A 22,830-nucleotide genomic window follows, 5' to 3' on the forward strand; every position below is an offset into this window, starting at 1 on the left:
AATTTTCTCTTTTTCAGCAGCCTGTCTTCCTCTCGCATTTTCCCAAAGTGACTAATTCCTCCTCATTCTTTTTGTCAGTTCAAATGTCACTTCCTCAGGGAGGCCCTCCTTGACCCACCCCCAATAGACTTACTTCTAATCATATCATAGACTCACACCAGGATGGGTTTACTGCAGGTGGGTGATGGGAGGGGAGGTGGTTCAGGGATATGGATTTTGAGAGGCTTTGCTTTGGTATTTTGAAGGATGGAGGGGAAAAGGGTGTCAGTTTGTCAGAGAAGTGAAAATGAAAGTTGCTCAGTCATGTCCAACTCTTTGCATGACCCCATACAGTCCATGGAATTCTCCAGGCCAGAATACTAGAGTGGGTAGCCTTTCCCTGTTCCAGGGGATCTTCCCAAACCAGGGATAAAACCCAGGTCTCCAACATTGCAGGCAGATTCTTTACCATCTGAGTCACCAGAGAAGTACAGTTTGTCAGAAGAGAGGAGGAAGTTTCCATCCTTCAGGTAGGCAAATGCCATCATGGCTTCTCTCTTGAAACCAGCCAAATCTTATTCCTGAGCTCCCCTATTGGTCTGTATCTCCAATGTTGCAATCAGTGACCACTGATAAGAAATGAAGGTCACACAAAAATTGTATTCTATACACTAACTGAAAAGAAAATTAAATAATTCCATTTACAATAATACTAAAAAGAAAAAAAAATACTTAGAAATGTTTATATGATACTTAGGAAATTTAACCAAGGAGGAGAAACTTAACCAAGGAGGAGTGTAACTTGTACATGAAAATTACAAAACATTGTTGAAAGAAATTCAAGAAGACAGAAACAAATGGAAAGGTCGTCCATGTTCACAATCTTATTAAAATGCCAATACTATCCAAAGTAATCTGTGGATTCAATGCAAAAAATCCTGTAAAAATCCCAATGACATATTTTGCAGAAATAGAAAAACCCATCCTAAAATTCGTTTGGAATCTCAAAGGACTCTGAGTACCAAAAACACTCTTGAAAAAGAACAAAGTTGGAGGACTACACTTCCTAATTTCAAAACTTACTACAAAGCAAAGTAAGTAAAAATATTGTGGTACTGGTGTAAAAACACACATGTAGACCAATGGAATAGAATAGAGAGTGCAGAAATAAATCATGGCCTCAAATGACTTTTGATAAGAATGCCAAGACCATTCAATAGTGAAATGACGGTCTTTTCAGCAAATAGCATTGGCAAAACTGGATAGCCACATGCAAAAAAATGAAGCTGAACTCCTACCTTAAACCACATAGAAAAAATAAATTAAAGATCTAATTTAAGAGCTAAAACTAAAAGAAAATAGGAAAGTTTTATAACATTGGGTTTGGTAATGATTTCTTAAATATGACATCAAAAGTACAGGCAACAAAAGAAAACATAAGTAAATTGGACTTTATTAGAATTTACAACCTTTGTGCATCAATAATCGCTTTCCTGGTGGCTCACCCGGTAAATGGAGAAGGCAATGGCAACCCACTCCAGTACTCTTGCCTGGAAAATCCCACGGACGGAGGAGCCTGGAAGGCTGCAGTCCATGGGGTTGCTGAGGGTCGGACGCGACTGAGTGACTTCACTTTCACTTTTCACTTTCATGCATTGGAGAAGGAAATGGCAACCCACTCCAGTGTTGTTGCCTGGAGAATCCCAGGGACAGGGGAGCCTGGTGGGCTGCCCTCTATGGGGTCGCACAGAGTCGGACATGACTGAAGTGACTTAGCAGCAGCAGCAGCACCTGGTAAAGAATCTGCCTGAATTGCAGGAGAGTGGGGTTAGATTCCTGGATCAGGAAGATCCCCTGGAGAAAGGAATGGCTATCTACTCCTATATTCTTGCCTGAAGAATTCCATGGAACAGAGGAGCCTGGTGGGCTACAGTCCATGGGGTCGCAAAGAGTTGGATACAACTGAGTGACTAACAAACACACAACCACTATCGATAACCACTATAGAATGGGAGAAAGTGTATACTGTGTCCCAGACCAACTTTTCCCTCTTCTATGGTGTCACCTCCTGCCCATGCCAGAAACTGAAACTCTAGGACTGCCAGGACCAGGCTTTGAGTGGAATCTGCAGCAGGCCTGCTGTGGTGGGATCAGCTGAAGAGTTTATGTTCAATCTGGAGGAGCAGGGGGCTCCCCTACCAGCCTGCTACGGCCTCCCTAGTACATGGGGAAGGGCCCAGTGTGACCAGAGCAACCAATTTAGAAAAGGAGGCAGAAAATCTTTTATTTGATATCTCTGGATTTGTAAATGTTGATAAATGATTTTCAACAAAAACTTTAGATATCCTCTGGACCTTATGTTATCCATCTGTGAAGAGGTATGACCTATGGGTCCCTAGAAGGATAGCCTCTGGTCCCTCCTCTCTGGTATCTACTTGCAGCCCAGAACACTGTCTCCAGCTGCATGGACAGCTACTAACTCTGCAATTATTTCATAATTTCTATCCCCACTTCCCCTTAGTTTCCCATCCCCCATCAAGCCTGCTTCTTCTCTTGTCTCTTTGACCTCTGCAAATCCATCACTTAATAACTTCCCTCTCCATCACTTAGTAACTTCCCAGAGACCCCTCTAAGACCACCTCCTCTCTGAATCCCCACTTGGTCTGAACCATCACCATCACCTGTTCTATTACAACCAGAAGCTCCTAAGTGGTCTTTTGACTTCCTGTCATGCTCCCTTCTAGTCTTCATTCTTAACTCCTTCAGTGGCCTTCCTGTCACTTAGAATTAACCTTTAACTCCTCATTGGGGTCTACAAGACCTTATATGTGTTGGCACTGGGATCTTCTCTTGACTTCTTTCTGTTTCTCTGCTCCAGCCTGACTGGCCTTCTCCAAGTTCCTCCAACATGTGAGGATCTCATGGACTTTGCCTCTGCTGTTTCCCCACAGAATCCTGAAACACTACTTCCGGACCTTCAGCTGGGATCTTCTCATCCTCCAGGCCTTAGCTCCTGAGCCAGCCGTCCCTGTTCACTTAACTATGTCTAGTTAGGTCCCCTCCTCAGTCATATCCTCTCTCAATCTCTCTGGCACATCTCCTTCATAGCCCTACCATACCAGGCATATCCTGCTCTTTGTCTATATCCACTTCCCTCCTTTCTCCCCCATTTCCCCTATCTTTTTACCCACCTACCCCCAAAATATGCACTATGCAATAGAATCTCTATGAGAACAGAGACAAAATTTATTTTATTCACTGCAGGACTCCTAGCCCCTGGACCACTGCCTGCTACATAGACAGTACTCAAAAAATCTTTGTTTACTAAAGACTGCCTGTACTTTTGCTTCTAATTCCCCACCCTCTGTATCACATTCTCAGAAGCCGATATGGGGACTGAGTCAGAAAAAGAGGAAGTTCTTCCCGTGGGTGCAAAAGAAAAAACTCTGTGATGAATCCAGATACAGTCAAGTGAATCACCGCCTCCCCCACACCAGCCCCACCCACCCCCAATGTCCACCACCACCACCCAAGCAAAAGGCTAACTTGCTGGTTTTGGAGTCAGAGAGGACAAGATTCAAGTCCTGCTGGCTCTGTGATCTTGAATCAATCTCTGTCTCAGCCTCAGTCTCCTCATCTGTAAAAGGAACACAATAATGGTACCCTCCTCACATCGGGGGTTGTGAAGAGCACATGAGGTAATCCACACTCACAGAGGGACTGGGAATCATGTCTGGAATGTAATAAGCACTTAAGAAGTGCCAGCTGGTATTATTTTTAATACTCCAACTGGCACCACCCACCTGCCTTTCAGAACAGAGCCCAGTCGTTGTCCATCAGTTGCTCAGTCATGTCTGACTCTGTGACCCCATGGACTGCAGCACGCCAGGCTTTCCTGCTCTTCACCATCTCCTGGAGCTTGCTCAAACTCCTGTCCATTGAGTTGATGATGCCATCCAACCATCTCATCTTCTGTCGTCCCCTTCTCCTCCTGCCTTCAATCTTTCCCAGCATCAGGGTCTTTTCTAGTGAATTGGCTCTTTGAATCAGGTGGCCAAAGTATTGGAGCTTCAGCTTCAGCATCAGTCCTTCCAATGAATAGCTACAGTTAAGACCCTCTCTGGACCTAAGTCTCCCCATCTGTAGCTACACTTATTATTTGGGGCTATCCTGTGTGGCATGCAGGATCTTAGTTCCCCAACCAGGGATTGAACCTGCGCCTCCTGCAATGGAAGCTTGGAGTCTTAACCGCTGGGCCACCAGGTAAGTCCCAGGAGCTACACTTATGAGCATGTGCTGTCTACCAGGCACTTGGCATGGGCACTGTTATGCCTGGTAGAGCCTAAGTTCCCTCAGCTGGCAGTGAGCTTCCTGCCCAGGGCCAGGGACATCATCAGTTCAGTCGCTCAGTCGTGTCCGACTCTTTACAACCCCATGAATCGCAGCACGCCAGGCCTCCCTGTCCATCACCAACTCCCGGAGTTCACTCAGACTCAAGTCCATCGAGTCAGTGATGCCATCCAGCCATCTCATCCTCTGTCGTCCCCTTCTCCTCCTGCCCCCAATCCCTCCCAGCATCAGAGTCTTTTCCAAAGAGTCAACTCTTCCCATGAGGTGGCCAAAGTACTGGAGTTTCAGCTTTAGCATCATTCCTTCCAAAGAAATCCCAGGGCTGATCTCCTTCAGAATGGACTGGTCGGATCCCCTTGCAGTCCAAGGGACTCTCAAGAGTCTTCTCCAACACCACAGTTCAAAAGCATCAATTCTTTGGCGCTCAGCCTTCTTCACAGTCCAACTCTCACATCCATACATGACCACTGGAAAAACCATAGCCTTGACTAGACGGACCTTTGTTGGCAAAGTAGTGTCTCTGCTTTTCAAAATGCTATCTAGGTTGGTCATAACTTTCCTTCCAAGGAGTAAGCGTCTTTTAATTTCATGGCTGCAGTCACCATCTGCAGTGATTTTTGAGCCCCCAAAAATAAAGTCTGACTCTGTTGCCCCATCTATTTGCCATGAAGTGATGGGACCAGATGCCATGATCTTCATTTTCTGAATGTTGAACTTTAAGCCAACTTTTTCACTCTCCTCTTTCACTTTCATCAAGAAGCTTTTTAGTTCCTCTTCACTTTCTGCCATAAGGGTGGTGTCATCATAGGCACGCCCAAAACCTTGCTCTTCACTGTCTTTTATTTAATTATTTTATTTATTCATTTTAATTTTTAAATTATTATAAAAATATACTTAACATAAAATTTGCCATGTTTAAGTGTACAGTTCAGAAGCATTAAGTACATTCATGTCATTGTTTATTATCACCAACAACCATTCCTAGAACTTTTGCACCATCCTCAACTGAAATTCTGCACCCATTATATATACTAGCTTCTCAAATACTCCCTTTACCCCGGTCCCTGGTAATCACTATTCCATTTTCTGTCTCTGTGATTTTGATGATTTTATTTACTCCAAATAAGTCAACAGAGCTTGGACTTTGGACAGACCCATGGGAGTGGCAGCTCTGCAACTTCTTGTACTTGTAACCTGAGGTTGTGCCCCTTAATTTCACTGAGCCTGTTTTGCCTCTTCTGAGAAAAGGGGATATCACTCCCTACCTGGAAAGGAAATTCCCTACCTGGAATTTTATCTATGGAAAAACTTCTAGTACACTGCAGACACAGAGGAAGGGCTCAAGAAATGTTAGTTTCTTTTCCCTTCAATCCTGTCAGCAGCTAGTCTCAGGAAATCATCTTGGTTAGGCCATAGCACAGACTGAAGTCAAGAGCCCAGATTCTGGTTCTACTGCGTACCAACTATGTGACCTTGGTTTTCCTATTATAAAATGGGGACCCTACTAGTACCTTCCAAGTACATTAATACCAAGTGTTTAAAATGGGCTGGCACTTAGTAAACTTTAGCTGTTGTTATTCATGCTGCTGCTGTTGTTACTGGGCTTGGAACAGACATAGTCAAGAGCCAGCAGAGCTGTGGTTTTTCCACCTGGCTGTTCCCTAGAGTCATTGAAGGCCATTTTAGAAAATATTCATGGCCAGACTCCACCCTCACAGATTCCAGTCGAATTCGTCTGGGATGGGGCTCTGGTATGGGTATTTTATAAGACCACCCTGAGTGATTTTATGTGCGACCAGGGATAGAAGTTCCACAAAAGTGGGAAACTAGGAGCATGGGCTCTGGAATCAACTACCTAAGTTCAAATACAAGCTAGCCAATAAACAGATGTATGAATGTAAGAAAGTGGTGTTTTGTTTTTTTTTTTTTTTTTTTAGGTGTGTAGCTTGCATAAAATCTTAGTTTGAACTAGGGATTGAACCTCGGCCCTTGGCAGTGAAAACTAAGTCCTAATGATTGAACCACCAGGGAATTCCCTGAGTGTGGGAAAGTTCTTAACCTCTCACGTTACATTAGGTTAATAACAGGACCTTGGAGGCTATATAGATCTAACATGGTTAGAGCAAGCTCTCAGCAGGCCTGATACCACTACCCCTGAGATTCCCTTCTGTTTTCAAACCATGCAGCCATGGTGGGCCTATGTCCAGCTCACACCTACAATCTAACCAGGGGGGCCTAAGTGCCTTGAACATCCCAGATAGGGTCCTCTCCTCACCTTGCCAGCTTCCCCCAGTTATGTTTGGCCCTTCTACTGTTTGGCTTTTTTACTCAATCAAAATGAACAAAATTATCTCCCAAACAAAATTGTCTGCCTAGAAATCAGAGAGACCTGAGAATGCTATAGGGAAGGATAGAGCCAGACTGGTCATTCAAGTATGTCTCATATTTAAAAGAAGAAGGGAAGGAAAGGAGATGTGGTGGGGTGGGGAGGGGTGGGGGAGAAGGAGAAGAAAAATTATCCTCTTCAATGCTTAGGAAACAGTGTTTAAGGGAAAAAGAAGTATAACATGGATTGCATGTTCAAGACATTTCTTCATGATAAGGAAAAAATGCATAGAAAACAGATTGGAAGGAAATATATTCCAGGTTAAATAAGTGGGTTTTTCCCCCTGCTTCTCCATCCTTTTATTTATTTATTTTGACCATACTAGGTCTTTTTTGCTGAGCTCAGCCTTTCTCTAGTTGCAGCAAGTGGGGCTACTCTCTAGTTTCGGTGCTTGGGCCTCTCATTGCAGTGGCTTCTCTTGTTGCAGAGCACTGGCTCCAGAGCCCACGGCTTCAGCAGTTCAGGTGTGTGGGCTCAGTAGTTGTGGTGCATGGGCTTAGCTGCCCCAAGGCATATGGGGATCTTTCCAGACCAGGGATCGAAACTGGCAGGCAAATTCTTAACCACTGAACCACCAGGGAGGTCCCTCTCCATCCTATTAAGTAGTTTACAATTTCCTGCAGTGAAAAGGGATTACAGGAAAAATAAGTGAAAAAATAAAAAAGGAAGACCTTCACATGACTTTTTCTCCTGTTAATTTATCATTATTATTTATATCTTGGCCCCACAGAGACTTGCAGGATCTTAGTTCCTTGACCAGAGGTGGAACCTGGGGCCCCTGTAGTGGAAGTTCAGAGTCCTAACCACTGGACCACCAGGGAAGTCCCTCTCCTCCTAAAATAATCACCTTGGTCCTTTATATCTTAGTTTCTCCTTTTTGTTAAAAATTTTTGTTGCTGTTGTACAGCAGAAACGAACACTACATTGTAAACCAATCATACTCCAATAAAAAATAATAAATAAAAAAGTGTATATATACAACAGATGAAGAAAAGATGAATAAAGGCTAGAGATATGCCGTACAACATTGTGCCTACAGATAACAATACTGTATTGCACACCTAAAAACCTGTTAGGAGAGAAGATCTCATGTTAAGTGTTCTTACTACAATAAAAAAAAACATGAGTCAAAAAATATTGTCTCTACTCATTGTTTCTGCTAATTCTCCTCCCACTTACCATTTGAGCCACTAGAATCTGGCCTCCTTCCTAACCTCAGAGGTGACCCCATCCTTGAAGGATCAGCAACGACCTCTTAGTTGCCACATCCAGTGACCTTTTTTTCCTTGCCTGAGCTCTCTGCAATATCTGGCATGGCTAGTGCAATCCCCTTCTTCTGGAAGCTCCCTGCCTGCTCTCTGGGCTTTGCTTTCCTCTGTCCAGGGAGCTAATCACTCTGACCACTTTCAGTTGGTTCCTTTAGTTTCCTCAGGGCTTAATGTTGCCCAGGTTTGGGCCTCTAGGTTCCTTCCTCCTTCCCTGCACACTCTCCTCAGGTGACCTATTTACTTTTGGCCTCTACAGTCCATCTAATTGACAAGTCCTCAAATCTAGCCCTGGATTCTTGCCTGAGGACAAGTCAATCCAACTTCCTCCTGGAGGCTTTCATTTAGATGCCCCTCAAATATCACAGACTGAAGAAGCTCAAGTGGACTCACCATTTCCACTTTCTCTCAATCCCAACTCTTCCTACTTCATTCTTTTACTTGGGGAATAGCCTCGTCCCTTTCTCTCATTCATCACATTCGCTTGGTCACTAAGACTTGCTGTTCCGATTGGAACTGTGTCCAGAGCCATGAACTCTGCCCTGCATGAGGCCTATCTCTCTCTCTGTGGGGAGGATCCTAGTAAGATGATCCTAGTCTCCCTCACATAAGTTTCCTTGTCCTGGTCTTTCTCCTCTCCAGTCTATATCTTATCATTTTTTCTGATTATTCAGTCATTTAATCAAAAAACATTTGCCATGTACCATACTCAATGAATTGATACAAAATAGGTCAAGAAATAATCCAGAGGGTTTCATGTTGTGGAGACTGCTATGCAAATCAGCTGGAGGTTGGGAGACAATAACTAGGACATGGATATAGGCGCTCTCTCAGATGTGGTGCCCTGAAGAGTCTTCCAGATGAACCTGACCAGTGCCCTGATGGAAAGGGAGTAGCCTGTGGCTGGGGATCCGGCTTTAAGGTTGGGAGCCAGGGAAGGCCTGTGAGGAATGAAAGATGAGTGAACCCTGAAAACCTGAGAGAAGAGCTTCCCAGGGAGAGAGAAGAGCCGGTGACAAGGGCCTGTGCGGGGGTTCCAGGCACACACAGGGTGTCCGGAGCACAGGAGCGAAGGCAGAGGAGGGCAGGAAGAAGGTCACACATGGTGGTCCTAGTGAGGGGTCTGGGTTTTTATTCTAAGTGCAATGGGAAGCTACTAAAGGGTTTTAAACACAGAAATCACCTACTTTGTTTCTTTAAAAGATTACTCTCTCTAGGTACCCAGGATAGATAACATTTAGAAGGTGGGTGGACAGGGTTGCTGAGTACTAGGAATTACTTCAGTGATCTAGGTAAGTCCTGCGGGCTGGGGCTGGGTGTTAGCAGTACAGCCAGAGAGGACTTAAACCTCCAGTGGGTCCCCACTCCTTGTAGAATACCTCTTTACTCTTTATGAGGACCATTTGGTTCTGAGCCTCCCTCTTCACACTCACTTGTTCTTTTTGGAATGTTCTGCCTCACTTTTTCCCTTTGATGAACTCCTGCTGCTGCTAAGTCACTTCAGTCGTGTCTGACTCTGTGTGACCCCATAGATGGCAGCCCACCAGGCTCCCCCGTCCCTGGGATTCTCCAGGCAAGAACACCGGAGTGGGTTGCCATTTCCTTCTCCAATGCATGAAAGTGAAAAGTGAAAGGGAAGTCGCTCAGTCATGACCGACTCTTAGCGACCCCATGGACTGCAGCCCACCAGGCTCCTCCATCCATGGGATTCTCCAGGCAAAGTACTGGAGTGGGGTGCCATTGCCTTCTCCTTGATGAACTCCTAGTCATCCTTTAAGACCAGGTGCAAATGCCCCCTCATCTGTGAAGCCTTTCAGGAATCCTCCAGGGAGAGTCCTTTGCATTTTTTCAGCGCTTTGTATCTCTACCATAACACCTATCACACTGTACTGCTTCGTATGTTTACAATTCTGTCTCTGAAGAAGGTAGACTGAGAGCTTCTGGAAGACAGGGACAGGGTTTTGGTAAACGTTCCATGAGTGCACGATGCATAATCAAAAGATATAGATGAAAAAAAAAATATAGATGGTATCACTATGAAATAGTTCACAAAGGTCAAGAGTCCAGTCATGAGCAGTTCCTATTATATTCAGAATCATCTGCTAATGTGTAAATTCTTGATCATAAGAATAGATATGAAAAAAAAAAAAAAGGATATGAATGTGGATACTAAACCTCCTCATTTGATCCTGCAAACAGCCCTGAGAGATGGGCACAGTGAGAAAACTATCTCAGTTTTACAGGTGAGGAAATCAAGGCACAAAGGAGATGTGACTTGGCCAAGATCCCTGAGCTTTGATCAGTTCAGTTCAGTTGCTCAGTTGTGTCTGACTATTTGTGACCCCATGGACTGCAGCACACCAGGCCTTCCTGTACATCACCAACTCCTGGAGTTTACTTAAACTCATGTCCATCGAGTTGGTGATGCCATCCCGCCATCTCATCCTCTGTCATCCCCTTCTCCTCCTGCCTTCAATGTTTCCCAGCATTAGGGTCTTTTCAAATGAGTCAGTTCTTCGCATCAGGTGGCCAAAGTATTGGAGTTTCAGCTTCAGCATCACTCCTTCCAATGAATATTTAGGACTGATTTCCTTTAAGATGGACTGGTTGGATCTCCTTGCAGTCCAAGGGACTGACTCTCAAGAGTCTTCTCCAGCACCACAGTTCAAAAGCATCAATTCTTCAGCACTTGGCTTTCTTTATAGTCCAACTCTCACATCTATACATGACAACTGGAAAAACCATAGCCTTGACTAGATGGACCATTTTTGGCAAGGAAATGTCTCTGCTTTTAAATATGCTGTCTAGGTTGGTCACAACTTTTCTTCCAAGGAGTAAGCTTCTTTTAATTTCATGGCTGCAGTTACCATCTGCAGTGATGAGCTTTGATAACCAAGCCTAGAATCCAGGTTCTCTGGCCCCCAAATCCTTTTCTATTGTTTGACTCCTGGGCTGCCTCGCCTGTTCTTGAATCAAGAGCCTGTAAAACTTCTTGTTACTTCCTCATGACAGAGAACAGAGATGTGAGTCATAAGAGCAGGCAAGATGGGGAAGCAACTCTCTCCCCCCCACTCAAAAAAGTGCCTGTATACCACCACCTCATTCATTCTTAATAAAGGTAGTGACCATCTGAGTGCTTCACTCCGCAGAAAGAAGGACCTGAGTTTGCATCCTGGCTATACTACTTACAAGTTTGGTGACCTTGAGGGGTTCATTAATTTCTCTTGGCCTCCTGGGTTTTATCTGTAAAACGGGAGTGAAAAGAAGCTACTTAGTAGAGTTGCCAAGAGGATTCTATGAGATAAAGGAATCTTCTTCAAGGCCCGGCCAAACAAAGGTCTTCATTTTTTTTTAAGCTATTTTTATTTATCAGAACAGATCTTAGTTCCCTGACCAGGATCAAACCTGTTCCCCCGCCTTGGAAGCAAGGAGTTTTAACTAGTGGACCTCTAGGGAAATTCCCACAAAGGTCTTAATATTTGCTAATTATTACGACTGGCCCCAGGAACTTTTCTAAGCATTTTCAAGTATCACGTCTTTAAACGCTAGTAACAACCTGTGTCCTAGACGAAATACGGGCTTAAAGCTGTCAAGTAACCCCCAAAGAATTTATGGGTTCTGACTGGAATCCAGAACCAACTCGCAGCCAGAAAAGGCTTGGCAAACATGCATGTGTCAGAGAGGGCAAAGGAGTTTGCTTACAGACTCTATACTCAACCAGATCTTTTGATTCCGAATTGGTAGTTGGATCATCACTTTTGAAAGTCTGGTAAATGTAAGCTTCATAAACCGGATCTGAGGAGTGACGAGGGGCACGCAGAGTTCTCCAAGGGGAGTCCTGCCTTTGTTCCCGATTGCGGATGAGGTGTCTTTAATTTAGACCACGTTTTCCTCATCCATGAAGTGGGGTTAGAAGAGTTATTAGGGTCCCTGGCGTCCCTCCCAACACTTAATTTTCCAAAGCGGGAGCTACTTGTTCTGATAAAGGCCCCAAACTCTCCGGCTGAAGTTCATCCTCCTCGGGCTGGCAATAGGGACGCGTCCCCTTTAAGGCTCCAGCTCGCCGGCGGCGGCGGCCGGAAGTGTTGAAGCCCGGCCTGGCGGCGGCGGTGGCGGTAGCGGCCGTGGCGGCCTCTGCGCATGCTCCGTCGCCCGCCCGCCCTGGCCGCTCGCCGCCCGCCCGCCCGACGGAGACGGTGAGGAGGGGGAGGGGTGGGCGCTCGGGCGCGGGCGCGGGGTGGGTGGGGCGGGGGCGGGCGCGGGGGCCGCGCGGCGGCCGGCAAGGGCGGGCGGGCGCGCAGGGGGCGGGGGGCTGCTGCCTCCGCGGGCGCCTCCCCACGCCCTGTGCGTGCCGCCGCCGCCGCCGGGGAGCGAGCGGACGTCGCGGCGCCGCGGGGGGGTGGGGGGACGCTGCCGCTGGGTCCGCCTGAGCAGCCGGGCCGCCCCCAGCGCGGCCGGCCGCGCCGCTCGGGTTCGGCCCCCGGCCGAGAGCGGCGGGGGGCCGGCGAGCCTGGCACTGGGGGGCCCCGGCGCCCCCGGACTGAAGGGCCCGGAAGTCCTCTGCCGAGGGACCAGGAAGGGCCGGAGCGACTCCGGATTGAGAGGCCCTGACATCTAGGACCCCGGGGAGGGGTCTGGGGATCCAGGGGGTATCCCTAAAGGCGGGATCCAGGGAGCACCAGGCCCTTCGATGTGGAGCTGGGGATGAGGCCTGGGTCGCGCTCGGGCTACCGGGTAGTGGTGACAGGAGGGGGCGGCGAAGAGTGAAGGAAGCCCGCTGTCTGCCCGGGAGGACCTCTCGGAGCCTTGGGGTGGGGAGCCAGGGCAGAGAGTGGGTTCTGCTGAGGAAAAGAGTGTCCAAGCTTCACCCGGGGGCGCCTAGAGGCCTCGGCCATTCAGTTCAGGGGAAAAGAGGCAGGTGCTTCCCTGAAGGCACAGTGACAGGTCCGGTAAGCAGGGGACAAGGAAGAAGAGCTCCAAGGGAAAGTGAGCAGGCCTCTACCTTCCCCTAGATGAGGGGGCGGTAGGAATACACCTCAGAGCCTCCAGAGGAAGGAATGAGAAGGGTCCAGATCTGTGAGGGAATAAAAGAGAGCTTGGAGTACCTCATATAGGTAGAGAGCAGGGTGATGTGGCCTGTCGCGGATGGGGAAACCTGAGTTTTTGAGGACCGGAGAGAAGATGATTGTTGGAAAGAAGGCTAGCATATCCCTGCTTTCTAAAACGACGGGGGAATTGGCCTGGTGTTTCCTAATTGAGGGGCAGGAGAGGTGAGAGCAGACTCTTGAGGGTCCTGGAGTGTGATCCATCCAGACTGACACTTCAAGTCTTGATCATGGGAAGTCTTGGCTGTCTAAGGAGGAGGAGGAGGAGGCATTCTCTCAAGATGAGAGAAATTCAAAAACACTTCCTAACAGACACAAACAGGGGCCTTAACTCGTGTTTATTTAGGAGAACCAAGAAGTGGCATTTTCCTCCTTAACCTGGAGGATTAAGGAAAGAGAGGATCAGCTAATTTTAGTCTCACAGGATTCTTTTCTCTCTCTTTGCTTATGGAACGTTTGGGGGACTTTTTCATTAAATTGTTGGACTGACCTAACTTGTCAGCCTTTTATCAATTATGTGTATTTAATCTCTACTGACTTGACTTTTTTCATTAGTTACCTGTTAGTTGCTTACTCGTGTTTACAGCAAACATATTGAATAGCCAACTTGTACTCAGCTTCATGGGGTTAGTTTGGACTGTGTTTTGTTCTTGTCCTAAGAAGAAATCTCCTCAACTGTAGTATGTTGACCCTTCAAAAAACCCTTTTTGCAATTGCTTCTCCAAACACCTACAGAGTGGTCACTATTAAGTGATTCATCCGAAACTTCATTTGCTCTGGCTTTTTACCTCAGTGATCTTGTGTAGTGATCTGTTGGCTTCATTACATCTGGTAGCACCCTGGATCACCTAGTAAATACATGAAACAGAATAAAGAAGGAAAAAAATCAAGGAGTTTTGACCTCATGTAATAATAAAGTTTTTAAGTTGGAAATTTCTTAGAATAGGCTACATAGTCTACCAAAATTTAAGTATGAAACAAATACATTTTGGAGTTAGAAAATTTCAGGATATATGGTATTTCTATGACTCCCTCTCAGCTACCAACTGTCATGTTCCTATGATCATGTGACACTTGTGCTTACATCTTGCCATGTGTTTTAAACTTTTCAGAACACAAAAATGAATTTAATCCAGAGTAGGTCAGGTATCATTGATTTAATTTTTTGATAGTTTACGTGAGTAGTCATGTAGTTACTTTCAAGGTGTCTTGTCTTTGAAAATAACTACAAATAATTCTTCCTTTTCCAGAAGTTTGACATATTTCCCTTATGTGTGTTCTCTAGAATTACAGAATGTTGTGTGATTCCACAATGAATACTCCAAGGTCCCATCCATAAAATACCCAAAGGAGCAACTTACTCATCTTCCCTTAGTTTTTGTTGCTATAAACAAGAGCCACTTTTCAATTTACACTCAGTTCAAAGAAATGACCTTCCAATTAGCCAGTGTAGTCTGTAGAGCTGGTTAGGGTTTCTTGCTCAGAATATGGTATTTAGGATAGTAAGAGTTATTCAACCCAAACTTGCTTCTCTGAGGAATGTAAGAATTGCCATGTGGGATCAGACCTGTGTCTCTGACTGACAATGAGAGACTTATTGTGGATGATTATAATTATCTTTTCTGGTAAACTCTCAGAAGGTTAGAGAAACAGCCATAATATTGCTTTTGAGTTCCAAGGTGTGGGAGGGGTAAGAAGTAAAATATGAGTTCTTATTGAGGAAAGTATTAATCAAGAAGTTAGTCAACCACTTATTCAGAGTATTGTAGACAGAGAGGACTCAACCTTAGGGTAGAAAGTTGAACTAGAAGCATCCTTCTAATTTTGCTTTTCTAACCCATTAATTTACCTATGCTGTTAATTTAACATTTAAACCACTTTTTTGAAGTAATAAATTATCTACGATTGTTATATGCTAAAGTATTACATCTTTTAAATTCATTGCATATGTAACAGGATAGTGCTTGACAATAAGTAAGGGTCTGACAAATGTTAGCTGTGATTATTTCAATTCATCCTACATTTTTATGGTTCAAACTTTAAAGATATTGGTCGGTTCACTTATTCTAGGATTTGATGGCATTTTATACTTCATCATATCCCTTTTGGCATTTTCTAGACTCAAAGGTCCTAATCATTTAGGTTCTGTTTCTGGCAGCCAGCCAAACTGGTCCATTGATTCCGCATACCCCCACTCCAGTTTTAAACTTTTAATTTACAGAAGTTCAGATTGTATATTCTAGTATCTTGTAATTACTTTTTTCCTCTACTGTATGACAGTGTCACATATCTCTTTCCCTTCTGTAGTTCCTTAAGAACAGATACCATCCCTTTTCATATCTAAGGAGCCTAACTGTGTCCGATGTGATTTCTCCCCATCATTACGGCCAGTTCAAGCTTTCTAAGCAAATTTATATCTCCTAAATTAAAGAAGTAGAAAGTTCTAGAAGTCTTTTAGGGTAAAGTGAGTCACTGATTGCATGAAAATTTATTACATACCTGCTGTGTACCAGATTTCCTTAGAAAGTTTTAGGTAGGCAGTTTTGTAAATAGAAGTCTGATATTTGAAAACTATTGCACTTGTGGCCCTGGGCACTGAGCTAGCATAGGGAAGCCTGTTAAAAAAAGTAAAGCTAGCTTTTCTCTCCCAGGATGCAGTCTGGTGAGGAGAGACTGACAGAGTGGGCTGATGGTTGTGACAGGGATGCTCCAGGCGCTGAGGAGGCAAAAAGACCCCCTCAAATCTAGTCAAGGAAGTCACAGATGGCCTCTCTGAAGAAGTGATGTTTTAAATGTCACAAAAGTATAGCAGTGACTTGCCAAAAAGGACAGAAAAAAAGAATTCCAGGTAGAATAAATAAGTGTGAAGGCTCAGGTGAGGAAATATGGCATGTTTGAGAATTTGGAAAAATGCAATGGCAGGAGCCCACAGTGTGAGAGGAAGCACTGTGGGAAGTGAGGCCAGCAGGGTGGGCAGGGGACAGATTTGGTGGGTTTTGTAAGCCAGGGTGTTTGCACCGTAATAGCAGCAGAGGGAATGCCCTGAAGAGTTTTTTAAGTGGGGGAAATGGCCTTTAGTTAGATCATTTTGTCTGTTATCTAATGAGTTGGAGATCCAACCAGAGGTTAGGATACTGATGAGAAGCAGCTGGAAAAATCCAGGTAACAGTGTGGTGGTTCAGCGTATGATGATGGCAGCACAGATGGAGAGAGGAGGATGGTTAAAAGAGATATATAGGTGATAAAATGGCTAGGATTTATTTGGTGGTTGGTTGAATTTAGAAAGAGAAGAAAGAGGAGTCAAAAATAGCTCCTTAGTTTTTGGCTTGAGAAAATGGATGGAGGGTAGTGCCATTTACTGAGGCAGGGAACCTAGGGGCAGGTTTGAGAGGGAACATGCTTTCAGTTTAAGATGCCTAAGATATTTTAAGAGGTTTTTAGATATAGGAAGTATTGAATCCAGGAAAAAGTTTGAATGTGAGAATCATAAAGGGCAGGTCTAAGTCATATGTGAGGAATTTTAACTTGGTCAAACACAAACAAAAATTGATTGAACTGCTGTATGTCAGTGGCTACAGTGAACAAGGCTGTAGGAGACAAGATTTTTAGAGAAGCAGCACCTGTCTTCACAGTGTGGTCATGGAGGCAGATGTATGTTCAGTTACCCGCTGTACAAGGTACAGTGCTATTAAACTAGAGGAGGGCGGCAAGCAAGTATTGGGGGCCTACAGGAAAGAAAATGGGGAGCTAGAGGCTTTGTGGAGGAGTGAACTTTGAACTGGGCCTTGAAGGGAGAAGGCGATGAGGGAGAAAGGAGTTTGGGGCTTACAGAATAACAAACGTACAGAAACCTATACATGTTACATGTCCAGAATTTAGTGAGAGATTGATGTGGCTGGATTTTAAGATTCTTGGGGTATTATAGTTGCAGATAAAACTGGAAAATTTGGGGAGCCAAATGAGGGAGACTTTGAGTGCTATGTTAAATATGTGTATTATAGGCAAACAATTGCTGTGGCAGAGCTGAAATGTGGATTTGGTCATCTTGAGTACCAAATACATATCCATTGTGTGTCTAGGCACAGTTCATTGCAGTCCTAATCATCTTCAAGTACTCACATATCTCAGTCAACACAGTACTCTTATCTATATTCTCTTACATGACCCTCTCCTTTCTTTTCAGCTGTGAAGACTAATAGCTGCAGAATAACTTAGGACCCTCTGAGTTTTCATAAAGATGGAAATAATGCTTTGAGTTACTTTAGAGTCAAAGATCTTTTGGTACTGGACAGTAGTTCCCCCAACAGCTCTGCAAGTGAAGTGTCAGGCAAGATCCTATCTCCATTCAGTTTGAGGCAAAGAGGTATTAAGATGTTCCTGGAGGTCATACAGTTGGACACAGCATTTATTAAACAGCCATACAATGCAAATCATCTTTCTTTTTCCATGCAACTTAGTTTCAGAACACTTGATGAAGTGTAATGGCTGGTTGCAAAGAAAATAGATGATTCTTACTTTCTAAGCACTTAGGATGGAACTAGTAATGTGCCATATACCAGCTCTCTAGAATAAAAAATACCCTGATTTGTAATGCTTGCCAATTTCTTTGGTGTATATACTCCCAGCATCACTGATTTCAAGTTACCAACTTGATGTTGCTAAACTGGGAGTTGCAAAGAGATGTACACAGTTGGCTTCCCCTGTGACTCAGTGGTAAAGAATCTACCTGCAGTGCAGAAGATGGAAGAAATGCGGGTTCAATCTCTGGGTTAGGAAGATCCTCTGGAGTAGGAAATGGCAACCCTCTCCAGTATTCTTGCCTGGAAAATTCCATGGACAGAGGAGCCTGGTGGGCTACAGTCCATGGGGTTGCAAAGAGTCGGACCCAACTGAGCACACAGGCACGTGCACAGTTGGTTCACAGGAGCTGGTGGAGCTGCCTGCAGCATACCACTGGGTGAATCACACATACTAAGAAAATCTCCAGTCGCTAGTGAAGTCCAAAGGCATTTCTGTGAAAAGATGTCTGCCCCTTCTTACAATTCCCATCTTTTTCAGGAGACCATGATCTCCAGGATGCCCTTGGAATTAATAGTTATTATATTGCTGTTCCTTTCCTATGGTTGTCATCTTTTCAAATCAGACAAAATTACTGGTGCTTCTTATTTCTGACAGCATTCCCAGCTATCTGACTTCATGTGAAAGATGGCTAATGCAGAAGTGAGTGTCCCAGTGGGAGATGTGGTTGTGGTACCCACTGAAGGAAATGAAGGGGAGAACCCTGAAGACACTAAAACCCAAGTGATCTTGCAGTTACAGCCTGTGCAACAAGGGTAAGTGACTAAAGATGGGAATATTCTGAAAACTTTGGGGAGTTTAGAGTGGAGATATTGTAACTTTAAGGTGATTTAGCACAATGGAACGTTCAACATCAACTCTCAGAGCTAAGTTTTCATCTCTATAATGTATTGTGTGCTATATTTGTCATTCAGTACTTATTACAACAACTGACTGTTTCCTCGTCTCTCGCCCTCTACTCTCAGTTCCTTGAGGATAAGCTACATGGTTCCCTTATCATATTTATCCACACTTTAGCGCAGTGCCTTGGTACATGTGGTACTTTTGCCAAAAGAGATAGTTACAGTCAGAGGAGAATAGGCAAGGCAGCTATAAAAGTATTCCTACCAGAAGTTCTCTGGGCCCTCATGGATGGGCAAATTATCAAGCTTAGTCTATTAAAAATATGTGTATCAATCGCCTACCATTATACAACATATCACAAAGGTGTTGAAAGCAATATAGCACATGGTTCTCACCATCACGAAGCTTGCAGTCTAGTTGTGCAAAGCAAAACTACATGTTTATAAATAGAGTGATCACTTACATGGCAAAATCTAAGAAGTGCCAAGTGGCATGCTTAGGATGTGCTTTTGAATTCAGAGAAGTGATTCAGAAAATCACGATGGATTTGACAGAAGAGATAAGATTCTTAAATGGGCTTGAAAGGTAAACAGGAATTAGATCTCCAGAGAGAAAAGGGGGCTAGTTATTTTATCTTGGGGAATATATAAAAGATTTAAGGATCAGAAGTATTCTACGGGCTTCCCTAGTGGCTCAGATCGTAAAGAATTCACCTGCAATGTGGGAGACCTGGGTTCTATCCCTGTGTTGGAAAGATCCCCGAGAGAAAGGAACAGCTACCCACTCCAGTATTTTTGCCTGGAGAATTCCATGGACGAGGAGCCTGGTAGGCTACAGTCCATGGGTTGGCAAAGAGTCGGATACGACTGAGCAACTTTCACTAGGCAAACACACAATTGGCCCTCTGTATCTGTAGGTTCCACATCCTCAGATTCAACCAACCTTGGATGGAAAAAAAATTCCAGAAAGTCCCAAAAAGCAAAATTGAATTTGCCACACACAGGCAACTATTTATAAGCATTTACATTATATTAGATATTACAAATAATCTTCAGTTCAGTTCAGTCACTCAGTCGTGTCTGAATCTTTGCAACCCGATGGACTACAGCACGCCAGGCCTCCCTGTCCATCACCAACTTCCAGAGCTTGCTCAAACTCATGTCTCTTGAGTTGGTGATGCCATCCAACCATCTAATACTCTGTCATCCCCTTCTCCTCCTGCCTTTAATCTTTCCCAGCATCAGGGTCTTTTCCAGCGAGTCAGTTCTTCACATCAGGTGGCCAAAGTTTCAGGTATTGAAGTTTCAGCTTCAACATCAGTTCTTCTAGTGAATATTCAGAACTGACTTCCTTTAGGATGGACTGGTTGGATCTCCTTGTACTCCAAGGGATTCCCAAGAGTCTTCTCCAACACCACAGTTCAAAAGCATTAATTCTTTGGCACTCAGCTTTCTTTATAGTCCAACTCTCACATCCATACATAAGTACTGTAAAAACCATAGCTTTGACTAGATGGGTCTTTGTTGGCAAAGTAATGTCTCTGCTTTTTATTTTTTATTTATTTATTTTTTAATTAGCACTATACTTTACTATAAATTAAAAAAAAGCAGTTTCAATGTCTCTGCTTTTTAATATGCTGTCTAGGTTGGTCATAGCTTTTCTTCCAAGGAGTAAGTGTCTTTTAATTTCATGGCTGCAGTCACCATCTGCAGTGATTTTGGAGCTCAAGAAAATAGTCTGTCACTGTTTCCATAGTTTTCTCATCTATTTGAAATGAAGTGGTAGGACCGGATGACATGATTTTAATTTTCTGAATGTTGAATTTTAAGCCAACTTTTTCACTCTCCTCTTTCACTTTCATCAAGAGGCTCTTTAATTCTTCTTTGCTTTCTGCCATAAGGGTGGTGTCATCTGCGTATCTGAGGTTATTGATATTTCTCTCTGCAATCTTGGAGAAGGCAATGCAACCCACTCCAGTACTCTTGCCTGACAAATCCCATGGACGGAGGAGCCTGGTGGGCTGCAGTCCATGGGGTCGCTAAGAGTCGGATACAACTGAGCGACTTCACTCTCACTTTTCACTTTCCTGCATTGGAAAAGGAAATGGCAGCCCACTCCAGTGTTCTTGCCTGAACAATCCCAGGGATGGGGGAGCCTCCTGGGCTGCCGTCTATGGGGTCGCACAGAGTCAGACACGACTGAAGCCACTTAGCCGCAGCAGCCTGCAATCTTGATTCCAGCTTGTGCTTTATCCAGCCCAGCATTTCACATGATGTACTCTGCATGCATATAAGTTAAATAAGCCTTGACGTACTCCTTTCACAGTTTGGAAGACACCACAGTGAGAAGCCCATGCACCACAACTGGAGAGTAGCCTCTGATCACCACAACTAGAGGAAGTCCAGGCACAGAAAAAAAGACCCAGTTCAATCAATAAGTAAAAATTATTAAGAAAGAAAGGTCAGAAAACTATGGTTATATTTTTAAAACTAATAATAAAGAGTCCTTATCTTTTACAGATATATACAAATGTCTGGGATTTGCTTCAAAAAAACTTCAGGAGTGGGCAGATGTAGAGATGAAATCAGACTGTCCATGTGTTGACAACTGTTGAAGCTGGGTGATGGATGCTTACATGAGGGTTCATTATCATATTTTCTCTATTTGGAAGTATTTTTGAAATTTCCTATAATAAACAGCTTTATAAATTACCAAGATAGGCTAATAGGCTGACAGTTTTTTAATCATTAATTAATTTTTAATCATCTGATTTATGCAATAGCTGATCTAAAGTATATGGGAGGATGTATGTATATTATATGCAAATACTATGCCATTTTATAAAAGACTTGCACGTCTGTGGATTTTGGTATTTGCAGGGGTTTTCTGGAACCAATCTCCCCACAATACTGAGGAAGGACAGTAATCCAATCCCGGTCTACTAAGTCATGTACCTTGCCTTAAAAAGTTCTAGGGAAAAACTGTTAAACTATTAACCTGTCTTGATAATTTAGAAAGCTTTTTATTATAGGAAATTTCAAATATACCTCCAAATAAAGAAAATATGATAATGAACCCCCGTGTAAGCATCCATCACCCAGCTTCAACAGTTGTCAACACATGGCCGGTCTGATTTCATCTCTATATCCGCCAACTCCTGAATTTTTTTTGAAGCAAATCCCAGACATTTGTATGTATCTGTAAAAGATAAGGACACTTTCTTATTAGTTTTAAAAACGTAACCATAGTTTTCTGACATTTCTTTCTTCTTTAATAATTTGTATTTATTGACTGTGCTGGATCTTTTTTTCTGTGCGTGGACTTTCTCTAGTTGTGGTGATCAGAGGCTACTCTCCAGTTGTGGTGCATGGGCTTCTCACTGCAGTGTCTTCTCTTGCTGGGCTTCAGTAGTTGCGGCACACGGGCTCAGTTGCCCCATGGCATGTGGAATCCTCCTGGACTATGGATCAAACCCACATTCCCTGCATTGGCAGGTAGATTCTTAACCACTAGGCCACGAGGGAAGTCTGACATTTCTAAATATTGTTAAGCATAAAGGAGATATTCTAAGGTCTATAAAGGAAAGTTGATATAAATAATGTCTAACATATAGAGTGTCTTAAATTTTTATTGGCACCACAGATTATGCATGCTTATTCAAACTCATTTGGGAATTTTATTTTGATACACACACACATACTTGTCGTCGTTACCTTTTGAGGTACAGTAACATCAAGAAGAATTAAAGGTCAGGTTCTTCTGTCTTTCCTAAAGTATTCCAGTTGTCACTAGTCCTATCCACAGTGGAGACAGAAAAAACTTCTCTGCTGCTTCGAGACTTAATTCTTTTGAAGATTTGGTTCCACTTAATTTTCTGTTGGTCTTTTTTATTTTCCAAATGATACTGTCTTATCTGGAAACCTGACATTGCTTGATTAGGTAGAGGCATCTTTGTCCAACATACATTGACTTCCCAATCCACTGTCTACAGTGAATTTTAATGCATAAGCTAGTGAATAAACATTTTGAGGTATTGCCTTTTTTTGGGAGGGGGGTGGCTATTGCATTTTGAGATGTTTGTCAGTTGTATTATTTAATTATTTTAATATTTTATTGGATTTTAGCCTCATTTTGTAAAAATGAGCAGGGTACAAAAACAGTGATTTTAGTGATGAGATATATAGGTCTCATTTTAATTTTAATACACTTGAGACAAAGGTGAAAATTATCAGGTGTCAGTATTCAGCCTCATCATACTTCACCTGATGGGCTGTAATTCAAGTGTGAAGGAAATAAACAATCAAAAGGTATGCATACATTGCTA

At 43.7% G+C, this 22,830-nt stretch overlaps 1 protein-coding gene across 3 annotated transcripts in view; it reads left to right on the forward strand.

Annotated features, from left to right (window-relative positions):
• Window positions 1-12,048: 12,048 nt before the first annotated feature.
• GMEB1 (glucocorticoid modulatory element binding protein 1) overlaps window positions 12,049-22,830 on the forward strand; it is a 38,672-nt gene continuing 27,890 nt past the window's right edge. Inside the window, exons 1-2 of one of the 3 annotated variants that reach the window (XM_070384186.1) lie at window positions 12,049-12,176; window positions 18,261-18,418. In XM_070384186.1, the coding sequence (XP_070240287.1) occupies window positions 18,291-18,418 (128 nt within the window). In that variant the 5' untranslated portion in view covers window positions 12,049-12,176; window positions 18,261-18,290. Of the gene's footprint in view, window positions 12,177-12,419; window positions 13,251-13,271; window positions 18,419-22,830 lie in introns of those variants that run through there. The other 2 variants (XM_070384197.1, XM_005900883.3) reach the window with 2 other exon arrangements.

The sequence above is a fragment of the Bos mutus genome, chromosome 2 (assembly GCF_027580195.1).
Source record: "Bos mutus isolate GX-2022 chromosome 2, NWIPB_WYAK_1.1, whole genome shotgun sequence".
Lineage (NCBI taxonomy): Eukaryota > Metazoa > Chordata > Mammalia > Artiodactyla > Bovidae > Bos > Bos mutus.